Source organism: Perna viridis, chromosome 9 (assembly GCF_037379345.1).
Source record: "Perna viridis isolate PV_CMFRI_1.1 ecotype Kerala chromosome 9, ASM3737934v1, whole genome shotgun sequence".
Lineage (NCBI taxonomy): Eukaryota > Metazoa > Mollusca > Bivalvia > Mytilida > Mytilidae > Perna > Perna viridis.
Genome location: NC_142453.1, coordinates 27,844,194 through 27,860,332, shown reverse-complemented (window position 1 = coordinate 27,860,332; position 16,139 = coordinate 27,844,194). Strand labels below are relative to the sequence as shown.

General features: G+C 31.5%; 1 protein-coding gene across 5 annotated transcripts in view; it reads right to left on the bottom strand.

Annotated features, from left to right (window-relative positions):
* Positions 1-15,952, bottom strand: part of LOC148607602 (branched-chain alpha-ketoacid dehydrogenase kinase-like) — a 41,776-nt gene extending 25,824 nt beyond the window's left edge. For all 5 annotated transcript variants that reach the window (XM_088544718.1, XM_088544716.1, XM_088544719.1 and 2 more), the window contains exons 1-6: positions 15,570-15,952; positions 8,924-8,992; positions 6,806-6,916; positions 2,841-2,888; positions 1,260-1,379; positions 465-563 (exon numbers count right to left, since the gene is read on the bottom strand). In XM_088544718.1, coding sequence (XP_088400844.1) covers positions 465-563; positions 1,260-1,379; positions 2,841-2,888; positions 6,806-6,916; positions 8,924-8,992; positions 15,570-15,752 — 630 coding nt within the window. In that variant the 5' untranslated portion in view covers positions 15,753-15,952. The remainder of the gene's footprint in view (positions 1-464; positions 564-1,259; positions 1,380-2,840; positions 2,889-6,805; positions 6,917-8,923; positions 8,993-15,569) is intronic.
* Between the last annotated feature and the right edge of the window lie 187 nt (positions 15,953-16,139).

The window sequence follows — 16,139 nt, the reverse complement described above, 5'->3', positions numbered from 1 at the left end:
AATTTTATCTAAATTCTTTCAGTAAATGTTTTCTTTTTGGAAATATTGGGATAGATATAGAGGAAATGAATTTTCAAAAAATATCATATTGCTCTTCAACAAAGATTATTTATTTTATTCATAAAACTGGAGAGAGTTGATAACGATGTTTGTGACATTGAAAAAACTTGAAAATTAGTTTTAAATCCTTTAAACTAAGTATATTTATTTCTTATCTTCATGAGTTTCCTATTAAAGTTTTTAAATTGTATAAAAACACTTGGTGTTAAAATGAAATTATAGAGAGAACAGTCCAAAAGCCACAATGAATTCTTTGCAGTAAAAAGACCAATATGATTAAATTTTCTATCATGTGACAAATAATTAACATTGACAAAGAATGATAAATTATACAAACATACTTACAAAAGACCTTATAAAATACATAATTAAGTTAAATACTTGATTAAGAACAAAAAACCTACCTTTTCACTGTGCAGTGCCAAATGGTGTTCGGCGAGAAGACGAATACCTAGTCTTGATTTAAGAGTTCTGTCTAGAAAGGCCTTAATCATTCCTTCATTCTGAAACAAATTGGGTACATTGTCAAGGGACATGACTTCACAATATACTAAAACATAAAGTTGTACTTATTGTCATGGTATGTATACCCTCACTTGTAAAGGAAGTTAATACTGAACTGCAAACAAAACTACTCACAATGTATGGCCCATCAATATAATGCCTCACATGAAATTTGAAATCAATCTATCCAGTGGGAACCAAGATTTTTGTGACAAAAATTTTCTCTATCATTGAATGTAATGAAACATGGCAAAGTCCCAAGAAACAGAAATTTGATATCAGAGAGCACCCAAAATATCATAAATATATAAAGCCACAGACTGAATTTAAAATCAATCTTAATTGGGAACAAAGAGAATTGCAACAGAATTCCAACAGATGGAATGACAGAAGGAAGGACAAAGTAATTCCAATATACCATCTAATCGTTCATAATCGTTAGGGTATCATAAAAAAAAGTTACATTAAATTCAATGATGATAACATGTATTATTAGCTCTATACATGTGGCTAATTGCTATGATGCATGCATGTGGAATCTTTATATCTAGTTTCTTAGACTATTGTCAGTCTAAATATTTTTTCTCATCATTCTACGGAGTTTTATGGAGCTGTAAGTGTCTCCTAATCATATTTTTTTAATTCATAAATATAACCACATTACAAATTCATCATAAAAGATATTTTAAACAAACCTGGATGTGTCGTCTACATTCAGAGAATCCTTCAGCCAAGAGAGTAACTACATCTTTATGGTCATCTAATAATTTCTGTAAGGTTTCGGTGTACCTCTCCTCTGATCTTAGATCAATGACCTACAACATTGAAGAATAGAATTCTAAAGAAAAGTTCAAAATATGTGCATTGTACCAAAAGTTCAGTGTACAATGTGTAACTACAAAATGAACTAGAATTCTAAAGAAAAGTTCAAACTATGTGCATTGTACCAAAGTTCAGTGTACAATGTGTAACTACAAAATGAACTAGAATTCTAAAGAAAAGTTCAAAATATGTGCATTGTACCAAAGTTCAGTGTACAATGTGTAACTACAAAATGAACTAGAATTCTAAAGAAAAGTTCAAAATATGTGCACTGTACCAAAGTTCAGTGTACAATGTGTAACTACAAAATGAACTTCATGAGGCTTAAAGTCGGCAGTGATTTCATGAGGTCAACAAAGTGAATATTGTCAAAATAAATGTAAATATACAGTAAAAAAAGAACCATAATTGTGAAATAGAGATTTGAAAAAGTGGAATTCCACTTATAGTGGAAAAAAATATGGTCTTATACAGCTGTACCAAGCACACGAAAAACAACAGTTCCTTTTTCCCATATTTCCATAACAAAAATCCCAAACAAAAACCATGAAAAAAGATAGAGGACTTCCTCTTATAATGACAAGCATTGTATCAGAGCATTTTTAGTTATATTTGTATGATGAATAAATAAATCACTGAAGCATACAATATGTTTCATCAAAAAAGTGCATTTATGACAATATTTGTCAAATCATTTATAAAATTATTATTTGTTTCTTTTCATATGAATGCAATTAATATTCAATAAATTAACATAGAATGATTTAGTTCCATGGTGTCCACTTAAGGACCATTTTACTCCGATAGTTTTTATTTGAACTCTGAAATGCTCTCTGTGACAAACTTTCCATGTTATTTTCTTGATTGATTTTGACAAACCAGGAATCACAAATGATATGTGTACTGGCCTTTTGGTATGTTCCTCTATATGCTAGTTGCTTAATTTGGTTCATTACTCTTAAAGGTCATTTAGCAGAAGGTTACCAGGTTGTATGTCTAAGGGTCAATATGTGCAGTAAATGTTGTTTTAATTTATACATTTTGTAAAAGGTACTGTATATGGTATAAATTCTGTATAATGTGCATCATAAAGCAATCATTTATATCTTTGAGTTCATTTACCATGATTTCCTTAGAATTTCATAATGTAAAGCATTGTATAAAATGTTTCATTTATATATACTGACGTCAGTCTTTGCCATATAACTATCTAAAACAACCCCAAGCAATTTTTTTAATAATCATTTGCATGTGAGCCACATGTACCAGTCATGGCTGTCAGGCTGGTAGTCAATTTCTAATACTTCAGAGACTTAGCCATGCATTACAAAAAAGGCATCTTATATCATCCAGCAATTACTGGTTTGTCAAGAACAATTGACACTACATATCTAATTTAATATCAAATACAACCAACTAAATCTATTCATAGCAGCCCTTGTAGAAATACTTACAGGAGGGTGTTCATAAAGGATATGAAAGGCCCTGATGTACATTTCATGCTGAAATAGACAAAAAGTAAAGTATAGATTAAATTATCATTCGTTTCAAGTCAAGTGAGAGAAGCATATTTAATGAATATTTAACTGTAAGGTTATTGTGTGCTAAGTGGTATTATGTTCAGACAATATGTCGCACCAAAGTTATCACACATGAGCAAGCTCGTGGTCATATTTTTTTTGTATGATCAGTATTAGAAATGGATTATTTATTGACGAAGATTTTCAATGAAAACATGTCAAGTGCATTCTTTTATAGTTCATGCAAAAAACTGCATCACAATTAATACACATGGAAAAAATAAGTAACATTCAGTACATTTGCCAAATGTACACTTCATAAGAAAAACAATATGAAAAAAAAAAGAACTGATATGGCAAAATGCAACAGCTGCACCTGCATATAACCTGAACACAAAATAGTAAATACTTCCAGAGATCACCAAAAGGCCTTCAACAAGTGTAAACATGTGTTTAAGTAAACTCTGGAAGGCCCTGACAACAAAACAGAAATGATTCAAAGCCAAAGGAAATACTCAGCATATTAAAAACAGTCTGAGTTTCATTCTATTGATGATTAATAGAAATGTTAATAAATAAAGTCAACCCTGCTCTTTAAGTCAAGCATTATAGTCCATCAGGGTTATTTCAATAGGGTATGTAAGTCTCATCATGTGACCCTGTGATTTCATGAGAATGGTCCTAGTCTACCATTCAAAAGCATAGAGATTTGTCATTTAGAAAGTGTTGAGTTCAGTGTTAAGGGCAAAAATCTTTCTGTGTAAAAAATACCGATAAAAATGACAAATAACTATTTCTACATGATAAACATAGTAAGAAAAAACATAAACTAGAAGATTTTGCATTGTTATATACAGCGTTTTGAGTACCTGGAAGTAAATCATAAAATACAGATCGGTTCTCAGTTTTCAATATGTTCTACATCGGAAATTCCGGTAAAGAAAATGAAACTAGAACGAGACTTACATACCCTATACCATGAATCTGACCACAATTTAATGCACTGTGACTCTCCACTCCTAATACAGTGGACATGGCACATTCTTGGTCTAGGAATGATTTAAATGAAGCACTGAGCTGAAAATCTTATACACAATTCAGTCAAACAAATTGAAGATTGAAACCTTTAATTTTTTAATTTTCCCATGAATTTTCAATTTGAAATAATTAAATTACAATTTGATTCAATAAAAGGTTACTGATAATTTCTCAACAAAAATTCAAAAAAACCTTTAAAAACTTACTAAACTTTTTCAGCAAACAGGAAGTTAAATAAAAAGTTAGATCTGGTTGAATTATTAGAGGACTAAGTCCTCATAATGGTATTCAGTGCGAAATAATGTAATAGCCTGGAAGCACTGACAGCCTGGTTTCAGTTTGATATAAAGTCATGTCCTTTAAAGCTACCAATACAATATTCAGTATTTTCTTATCTTCCTCACAAAACGTGTTTATTATATGGTCTTCAATAATTATCAAATACAGATACTTTTTTCATTTCTGACATGCCACAAGAGCAGGCCTTTCTGGTTTTAGCCATAAAGATCCAAGTATGAACACTTAAGTAATAAAAGTCTCACAATTCAGCATCCAGAACCAACAAGATGTCTAGAATAAAGCAATGACAGGGGAAAAACAGGAACAAGAAGATTTTTAAATATGTCTATATATTCAACTATGTCCTCTTACAAGTTACACCTGCCTCATACACAGGCAAATTATTTCACTTGATTTTCACCTGAATTGAGCAAATAAACTAAGTGACAGAGTTCGCATGAAATTCTGGTGAATGGAGCCTTCACATGAAATTTGTGTTTAGTGAATTTCAGGTGAAGCTTGATTAACATGAATTTCACCTGAAAAATATTTGCTTATGAATTAGATTACTAATTATACAATCTTGGTTCTACTCAAGTCAAAATCTGGGACGTTTTTTGCTGAAATGTTTCTAATCATAATTTTAATCATGCATAAAATGTATATATAGCTCTTAAACATTGTTATATACATGTACATATTTATATTTCATTCACACAAATGCAGATATCATGTTAAAGAAAATATTTTATAACTTCTACAGTTAAAAAACAAAGAAAAAGTAAACATTTGTAAATAAATCCACAGCTGTCTGATTTAAGGTCTGAAATTCACTTATTCCTGTTCCTATGTAGGGCAAGTGAGCATTAACTTTCTTGAACAGATTGTCATTTCTTCAAATTTAGATAGATTAAGAAAGTTTAACCTGTGGTCCAGCTAAATCCAAACAGCAGTTTCCATAGAATACCAAAGTTTTTATTAAAATCTGGTAAAAAACCCAGTAAATTTCAACATGTTTATACATTTATTTAAAAAGTATCTGTAAGAACATGTTTCATTAAACAAATGGAACTTACATGTAGTTATGGTAAAAAGCAGTTTGTAAAGTTAAAGGGATAGATTTTTAAATTCTTAAAATCATGACTGAAAATGCATGTAATTTAATAAGTACCAGTAATGCCATAGATATTGACTTCAGTGGAGCTTTAAAATAGTTGGTAGTAATTTTCCTTGAATAAAAACAGGAAAACCATCCCTTATAAATTAGTTTTGAAAGATCTTGGATGGTTGGTTTGTACAGTTAAAAAAAACTAATAATTACTTTAATGTTAAAAGTGCATTTTAAAGTTCTCTGTTTTCAACTCATTGCTCTTGACAAAATAAAATATTTTGTAACAAAATCATATCACTATTGAAACAGGTAAAAAACTAATTACAAAATCATTCTAGTATTACAAGTGAAGGTTTTAGTAGATGTAATCACACCTATTATAAATAACCTTGTAACAATAAAGAGAATAGCATACATTTTAAAACATATTATGTATGGTGATATAACTGTCCAGACACTACCAGTACATAGATGTTATAGCTGTCATATACATGTAAAATTCATTTTCAATACTGAAAACATGAATTCTCAAGGATTCAGTCAAACAAGTGCACAAAAAATATTTACAATGATAGGAGAAAGGATAATAGTTTTTATAGAAATGATTGATAAGTACAATATCTATTGTTTCCAGAAGAAAATTTACAAGGCACTGTGATATAAGTATTTTAGATTAAGTTTAATGTACATTGAACAAGATTGTTTTCCACTAGATTCTGTACAATAGAAAGAGCAAAGTCCAATTTAAATGGACTTTGTGCCAAGGTCTGTTTCATAAAAACCTCAAATCATGATTTTCCTAAAAAATCCATCCTAAGCTCAAATTCTGCCAATGGAAGATGTGTGGAAAAATCTAGGGGTGATGCTGATCGGGGGTGATACGGCCTTTGATACATTTTGCCATAAAATATACACTTAATCATAATTTAAATAGGACAGTATAGCATACACTAACAGTCTGAGATACCCAACAACTAGGAAAGAGGATTCTGATTAGTGGTGTGATAAAGGTTCTTAGATGCAATGCAGGGATGTGCATACCAACTGCACCAGAAATATATCATGTTACATTCAAGATATATACTGAACATTACATGTCAAAATCGGTATCACATGCTGTATCAACCCGAGACTCCTATATCACGCCAAGGGCCACCGGCTCGTGTAGTGATACAGGTCAAGGGTTGATACAGCAAGTGATACAGATCTAAACATGTCTTGTTCATTATATCATATAATTTAACCATACTTCAAGTATTGTCTCTGAAGGGGTGCGATATAAGGTTAAAAATGTATGTGATATAGGTCTGGAGGTGTGATATAGGGTATGCGATATAGGGTAGATGATATCGGGTTTTAAACAAACACTTATAAAGCATATACAAAAAAGATGTATTTTAATCTAAATATACATGTATGATATAAAGGTATATTAATGATATAACATATATACAGTACATGTAAAACTTACTACTTGTAATATGGTAGGGTTACAACCAACAATGAAGGGTAGACCCCTAAATCCCACAATACGATGGGCAATTCTAACTGGCAGCTCATTGTACAGGTACTGGGCACTTTTCTGTAAAAAACAAATGAAGGCAATTTAGTTAACCAACAATGGGATTTTATTTAGCAAAGTTTAACATTTAACTCATGTTTCGCCTTTTGATTAATCAAAGTTATTAATAAAAGTTTTTAAATGATAACCATCTGTGACATATTATAGGAGGAAGAGAATCAATTCTCTCTTTTCTGGCATTTACACAGTGGAAAAATTCGAACACTGTTTTTATATTAAATATTTATTGCCAAGTACAAAACACTTTTTTCAACAAAAAAAAAAAAAAAAAAACATTTCATGATGCAATAACCATATTTTTTTTTAACTTTCATACACCCACAAACTTTGGATATTACTTTTCATATATTCATACACCCACAAGCTTTGGATATTACTTTTCATACAATGATATTTACTGGTAAAATCACTCCTATGATACTTACAGAACGTCAATCAATGTGCACTTTACTTCTTTAATTCCTAAGTCTAAAATACTTTTTAAGTGTCCTGGGGGGCAACTTGATTAAGCGAGAAAATCTCTTTATGGTTTTGAATTTGTTCTAGATTTCTTAATCATGAAAAGAATACAGAGCAAAAAGATTCAATAATACTAAGAAAAATTCTGCATTTAATGGTACATGTAGTTTCCCCAAGGACTTTGAAAACACTCAATATTTGGTCTAGTAAGTTTTTAGAGAAAAATATTGTGATCCGTCACTAGAAATGTTGTCAAAATGACAACTTTCACTGGGAAAACAAATATACAATATCTCTACATGAACTGTAGTTTACCCTGTGTTGCAGGTCAATTTCCTTAAGATGTACAAAATGTAATATAGTTAGCTAAAGATAGAAGGTTCACTGCTCTACAATTGTTTGCTTTTTTTAACATTTCTATTTTGTCTTGAAATACAATGTTCAACAGCTTAAAATACAGTGAAACCTGTCGTAACTGAACTCTGAATAATCCCAAAACATGTCTAAACTGAACTGTGAATAATTCCAAAAAAGTCTAAGAGTAATCAAGGGAACCAAGGTTATAGTGGTAATCAAAAGAATGCAATCCAGGGACAAAGACCAGACATGGAAAACAGACATACATAACAAAGAACATAAAGTAACTAAAATCATACATACAAAGTAACAAAAGCAAATGAGCAACTCGGACTAAAAACTGGGAGCATGGACCAGTTGCACCTATAGGGTAAGCGTCCTCTGCTTTTCTAGAAACACCCGCCGAGTTGCTCATAAAAAGACAAGTCCGGGGTAGACAAAAGAGGAAAGGAAAACTATGACCCGTTAAATAAATCAGTTTGAATGGTGCAGATGGATACACCATAACGATCCACAAGTTCATGATGATGATCAAAAAACTTCTGTAGTGATGACTACAATCTTGTAGCAACATAACCCTGTTCCTGAAGTCTATTTGTTAGAGTTCTAGCGTGATACAAAAAGTTTGCGTAGTTTCTGCAAGCTTTGGCATAACGTACGAGTTGTGATATGAACACTACATACACAGATGCTGAAGGAATGTCGCCACAAATGAAAGGAAAGTTGACAATTTTGAATGAAAAGTCATCATGTTTGTCGTAAAGTCTAAACTGATCTCTGAATAATCCCAAAACCTGTCTAAACTGATCTCTGAATAATCCCAAAACCTGTCTAAACTGAACTCTGAATAATCTGAAAACCTGTCTAAACCAAACATTTTTTAATAGCCCTTTTCTATCAATGTGAATGTATTTTGAACCATGGTACACAAAACACAGGGTTTTCAACAGGAGGGGGCACCAGATAAATTTTACCACTTCACTTTAATGAAATCACCTGTTGAAATTTGAATTTTTTTTATAAAATTTAAGCAGAATAAAAATCTGATTTCACCTGTTCAAATCTTAATTTAACCCATTGAAATAAAAATTATTGAAATCCCTGAAGACACCTGTCTAGACCAATCCAATTTTAAAGCTCAATGGGGTTTGCTTAAGGAAGGTTTCACAGTATTTTTAGTTTAATTCTTACCAGGAGATGACTGTTATCTGGACTTTTTCCAGCATATAGAATGGTTGATGGTGTCAGACGGATAGAAGACTGAAAAAGAAATATAAATCTCCAATAATGTTACATACATACATGTACATCAACAGCAATAAATAATGCTCCTTGGTGTGTCTTCTAATCTAAATCAGACTGTTTTACTTTTAGTCCTTCTTCTACAAGGAGTTCTAGGATTTTTTAAAATGAATATCTACATTTACGTTAACAAATATTTTTATAATAAAACCAATAACAATGTAATATGTAAGATCTGTGAGTGGTATAAATGCTTCATGTACTTAATATACTAAATAGAACACCATGTGCTAACTGTTTATGCTAATCCATTTGTTTAAATAGAAAAAACACCAATTACTTAAGATTGTTGGAAGCAAGCTCGTGTTCTTATTTTAGCTCAACAATTCTATTTTTACATAAATGTACCAGTGTGATAATGCAGCAGTTTTCTCTCTTCCAGATCTGTTTTTATCTCAAAATTGGATGTCATTATGACCTCATGTATCATACTATATTTTAACTACACACATTTAAGTACATGTACATTACTAAGACAAAATGAAATACCAAACATAATGCTTTTAAGTCTCACATTATGTCATCAACAGAATCAATGCATGTGACACAAAGGTATAAGTCAGTACAGTCTGAGTACTTAAGGAGGTAGACCAGGGTAAGGGACATAACTCTTGAAATCAGTGATATGCCTAAATCATTCCAATTCTGTTCTAAAAGCAAACCATTCAGGGATCATTTTTCATCTACTATAATGCACTTAGAAGGAGTAAGCCTTTTGGTCCGAATCTTGCATTAATATTCCCACAGACTCTATTGTGAAGTGCTTATATTTAAGATGTAAAAAATATATGTTAATTGTAAATTGATTTAAAAGACTTTCACTCATGTAGTATTTCTTTAAAGGACAAGTGAAAAATATATTTCCACCAAAAAAGTAGGGTGATTACATGAAGATATGACAGAAAAGTAGTCTTGAACTATAAATAGCCATTTTCCCTACTTTCACTTTTGTTTTTCACTCATCAAACCAACCTTGTTTGTGGAACATTTTTATGTCACAATGTTAAATTTTCTAAGTAACAAGTTAGTCATCTTAAAGTGTTATGTTTGCTATATTTTACAAGTGATTGAATATATCTTTTAACAAAACATTACTTTAGTACATGTAACTCTATCCCTGTAACCAAACATAATTTGTGGTATATTTTTGCACAGGTAGACTGGAAATTTTGTCAAGAATGCTTGACAAACTAATTGTAACAAGTCTGAAACTTACAAATTATACATGTTTTGACTTGCTTTGTAAACAGCCCTTCAGTCCCAACACTAAAATTTATATCTTGTTTAAGGGATGGTGATGCCCTCACCTTTATGTTTTGTTAATATTTCTATCATTTAATAATGTACTCCTGTACATGTAGTATTGAAACTCATTAAAAACAATTTCACAATATCACATGGTGGTGACAGCTATTCGTTGCAGCCTTAAATAAATATAAAGCCTTCAAGTCAAGGTGGGGTACCCCTAATAACATTTTGTATTTGTCAAGTGCCCTAAAAATACATACATCATACATTACCATGCTTTCACACATTTCTGGGGAGAACAAAAAAAAAATGAAGAAAACTAAGTAAGTATGTAATGGCTGGTAATCACTAATAGAAATTCCTTGCACTGCCCAGTGGAAAAAAATATGTACAGATATTTCATGCACGTATAATAACTATATGAGAATTAGAAAAAACAATGACAACAACTGACTACATGTACCTCCATAGTTTAGTGATAACATTTGCTTTGAAAGCAAGATGTGATGAGTATCTTTCCTATTTAAGCACAAGATTTATATACCAAAGACTTCACAGCATCTTCTGTTCTTGACGAGAAACACTGAGAAGTAGCACAATTCTTTGTATACCATGTGTACTGACAAGATTGTTAGCTAGTTATAGAACACAGTGTTACATAATGTTTATGTGAAGTTAAAAAGCCAACTTTCATAACTGGTGCATACATGTACATGTATATATACAAGTATGTTTAATGTCAGAGTAATGCCAGTTTTGAAGTTGAGAAAATATCACAGTGAGCTTGATAGGGTGATTTAAGTTTTTTTCAAGAAGTTAAAAATTGGTGTTTTTCTGTTAATTAGCAATGTCAAGGTCGAATATGTATAAGGCTGTCGTTGGATATTGCTGATATTTTTAAGAATCAAGACAGCAGACTGAGTCGGAAAATATCTCGCAGTATGAACAATGGAAAAATTTACACAAAAAAAAACATGGATATCAGTCAAGATCTAAAAACATTCTTACATGAAATGTAAATAAGATGTCCACAGATAATCTACTTCAAAAGCTAAAATTACAAAGACTGAACAAAATTATACTTTCTCATTTGATATAGACTTGAAACTGAAACCATCATTTTAAGGCTTACAAAAGATCATTTTGTATATAAGATCTTGTCAACAATAGAATCATGCAGACAGAGAAAACGAAGTTCATAATTACGCATGTACTTTAATATACATTTAATAAATTCATGCACAAAGCTTCTTAATAAAATTCCAATTACGTAACTGTACACAATTAAAAAGTAATTCATTCAAAAAAGCATTACATTTGTTAGGATTGATTGTAAGTAAATATATACATTGTACATATATCTTAAACATATACACAAATTGTGCATAGATACATTTTGTACATACATACTGTACATGTAAATGATTCAATGTACGTTGTACTATATATATGTATATGTACATACATGTAGCACCAAACCCAATGATGTGAACATTGACCTTCAGAATGTCTGCATGATTTTTAGATACATTGTACAATGTAGAACCTATTCCAAGGACAGGTCAAAATATATGTTGCTAATTATAGACCATCAACAAATTTTCAAGGTTAATGGCTAAAGGTTTAAATACCTGATCCTGACCTTACTCTTTCTGTCTATTGTAAAAAATTAAAAAACAGCTTTTTTTTTTCATTTACTGTCAACTACATGTATGATTTACATGGAATTATTCTTAAATACAAAATAGAACTTGGAATAAAGAGAAATTAATGTCAACATTAATACATCATGTTGTCTCTGTTCAAAGAAAATGTCAATGATTCATTTCACAAAAGTTCACTTTGCAGAAAAGAACACGTACAAAATTACCAATAACAATGTACATCAAAATCTGTACTAAATTTGTAGCAAAAATAAATGTCTAAAAAGCTTAATAAAAAAATCTGCATTTAACACTGTACATGCATCTAATACTACAATGTAAGTTCTTCATTCAGCTCTCAAGATTTAAATACAATGTACAAAAATATTTTAATAATTTGACCGTAAATCTTGCCAGAAATATGTCAGAAGCTTCTGAATGTTACAGTTCATCTTGTTCAACATCAATTAACATAGTAGTAGAATGGTAGAGTATTTATATTTCCTGTCAGACAGAAGTTACTGTTACACAATATGAGATGACAAATAAGCTATGATTGGCATTTCAACACTTGTTTCTATAAGACTAAGAGTGCAGATGCTTACTTTGCACTACAAGGTTTGTATATCATTAGAACAGACTATTTATACATGTACATGTAGGGTTGGAATGTACGAAATTACTTTAAATTAGTCATGATTGTCTTGAACACTTTTAAAACAGAAATAAATGTACATTTGTGAAACATTAACAGTGGTTAACTTGAAAAAACTGTCAATACAGCAAACTTATCCATAACACATAATTTGGCATTCATTTGATCATCATCAAATACATGTATATGCACATTCATTGTACATTACCCAGGGTTTTAACCTAAAATTTTGGTAGCCAATATGTATAGTTCTTTGCAATTTAAGTAAACCATATAAAATTTTAGGGGCTATTAGAGAGTGGGCCCTACTAACTTCAAACCCCGATATTATTTACCAATGTACAGTAGGCCTGAAATCAAATGCTTACATGTAGTTGTAGATGGTATCAGCATAAACAAAAGAACTAGGAAAATATTTACTGCAGGGGTGAATCCAGGATTCAAGTTTGGGGGGGGGTTGGGGAGGGGGGGTGTTCATTAAATTAAATGTGGTGCAAAGCAAGGCAAAAAATATGGAGTGAAACTTGTGGTGAAAAACTTTTTTCCTACCGATTTAGGGGAGGCATACGCCCGGTACGCCAGTCCTTGGATCCACCCCCGTACTGTATATCATGTTTTTTTTATTTCATGCAATCTTAATTTTTCTGTATGATAATCATACATCCAAGTATTTTGTGATTAGCCCTTTTCAGCAGTTTGTACCCCCATAACTTCAACTTCAAATTCAGATTTTTTCAAGCAATTTTTACTCAAACAAGTCAGTACATATGCATGTATATAATATACATGTACATTGTATCCATATGATCATTTATCCATTTATTCAAGTTATCGGAATTTTCTGTTATAACCATGATAATCAACTGTAGAAATAGTTAAAGGTTATATTTTTTGTCATGGCAGGGTTCGACATTAACGGTTGCCTGATTGCCCGGGGCAAGTAAATCGCCAGTCTGGGCAAGTAAAAACGACATCAAAGTTGCCCGACTGGGCAAGTGAAAAAAATATGTGCCCAAATTACATTATTTCTGATCATCGCAGCTCTAAAACATCGAAAATTACTTCTGTATAGTTCGCCATTCTTCCGGACCTTGCTGACCTAGATTATCATTGGATAGTTTTCTGATTTTCCCTTTGCCAAAAATAGATTGTATGATATTAAAGTCGACCAATCGGATGCGTCCAATTGTACATCTATTTTCATTATCCAATTGAACATCGCGATTTATTTATGGAATTTCTTACTTTTTCTCAATTTATGTTAAACCACTGTCATCTGCATTATAGTTGAACAGTTTCTTGCCATCCACGTCTTATTAAACAAGGGTTTCTAGTTTAAACACTATATAGTGACACAAAGTTCCGGGCAAGTATTTCAATATTTCGGGCAAGTGAATCACATATGTCACTTGCCCGACTGGACACGTGAATATAAAAGTTAACGTCGAACCCTGCATGGAATTTTTGTTGATGAAATTGTATTCTATACATGTAAACAACATTTTTAATGCTGTTGAATGGGAGTAAGGGACCCATTTTCATGAATTTACATGCCTCAGGGTATTGTGATGAGACTAACAAGCCCTGTGGCTGTTTTCAGCAGTCTACCAAATATACATATAAAACAGGTCTATGTTTACAGACATTAGTTTCTTGAATTTTTGCCCTTTTTCATAAACAGCTACGGTCAAACACAAAACAAACATTGTATTTTAGTGTTTCATCAAATGGAACGTTCCTTTTTCTCTACATGTACAAACTGTACATTGTATGTAAATTAACTCTTCCAAAACAATCCCTGCTTGACCTAAGTGGTATTGAATCTTGTGGAACAATTTCAAAAAGACTAATTAGTCTGAATATCCTCTGACCGTGCAACCCTCCTCTATTTTATTTGGATATTGATACATTGTAAATGTACATATGTATATAGGGTTGGGGTCAGAATTAACAATTAGTAATACAAAAAGTTTGAGATTTAATGTGGAGTACCAAACTTTAAATGCTTCATGCCACTTTCAGGTTGAAATCTTGCCTGTCACACCTACAACTGTACATGTACCTACATTGTACATGTACATGTAGTTCCATATCAGGTTAATTTACTGTGTGCTAAAACCATATTCATTACAAAAATTTAATTTTTATATAAAGTTTTGGTCATTTAATATGAGAAACCCTTTTGAGTTGATATTTGAACTGTTTACAAGTGAAAAAGTGAGAGGGGATTAGCTTGCTATTTTTTTTTATACATGTACAAATGTAGAACAGTAGCAGACATGAAATATTCCACTGGAATTATAACTATCAGATTCTGTCCTCAAAAACTTGTCTGTTCTGTACTGTTCCATCTCAAATTACCACAAGTAAGAATGCAGAAAACCACAAGGTGAATGATGACATATATACATGTACATGTAACATGATTCAACCAGTTTTTTTTTTGTGGTGGTATAAGAAATCTTACAGAACCATGCAGGCAGAGCCTGTAAGTTTTTAACAATCATCTAATCCCAGTTCTCCAGTCCTACTTAAATATGCCTCAGTTACCAATTGGATATAAATACACCTGTAGAAAAAATATATATGCCTGATGGTTTGAATAGTTGGAATTTAGAAGTAAAAGCAATAAATCTATGTTACAAGAATGCATTTACCTATCTTTTATGTAGTTATATAGCTTTTCAGGGGATCAGAAATGTGCTCCGAGTCCTGGGTCAGAGTCTCTGTTCTATCTACCAAAACATTGGTTAATTAAAATATTTGGCTTGCCACAATGTTATTTACTTTGGCTAGTTCTAATTCCCATCAACAAATAATTTCCTGCAAGTATAATTTATTAGAATAAAATACATCTTACCAAGCTAATATAACATTACTTTCACAAAAAACACAATATTAATGCTGCAGGCATATGCTTTCCTTCCACTGGCATATTCTAACTTTGCAGGCACATGCAGAGGTATTTAAGTACCACCCCAGTTCTCACCTTTGCAGCAATGTTATCTATTGCACTCTGGTTATAAAAAGATGTTACTGATGTTGATCTCTCTCTGTACTCAGTAGATCTGTAATATACATCGTCAGACCATGATCTTCTTTGGACACACACTGTCAGATGGCGAAATGCTTGAAAAGGAAGTCGGGGACAGCTGATCACGACAAAGGACATGGTGAAAGTTTAACCAAATTTTTCTGCAATTTGTACCGTTATCCACGAAAAATATGTTAATCCTTCTCTAAACCATTACAAATTATTATAGTCTGTTTGTTTTTTGTGTCTATAAATTGAATACTTCCTCAGAAAACGTGGAAGATCTTTACAACCCATCATCAGCTGTCACGCTGCAGAAGCAAAATTTTACTGTCCTTGAACTTGTTGGTTTGACATACAGAAACTAGCACTTTTTTGTTCAGTTTCGTAAAAAAGATCTTTTTCGCATATTTCTTTAAATGTATTGATAAATGTAATCAGACATTAACGTTTTGTAGCAAAACCATGTTTATTTCCGTGAAAATTATCATTATTTTGTATCTTTGTTCACTTTTGTAAATGAGC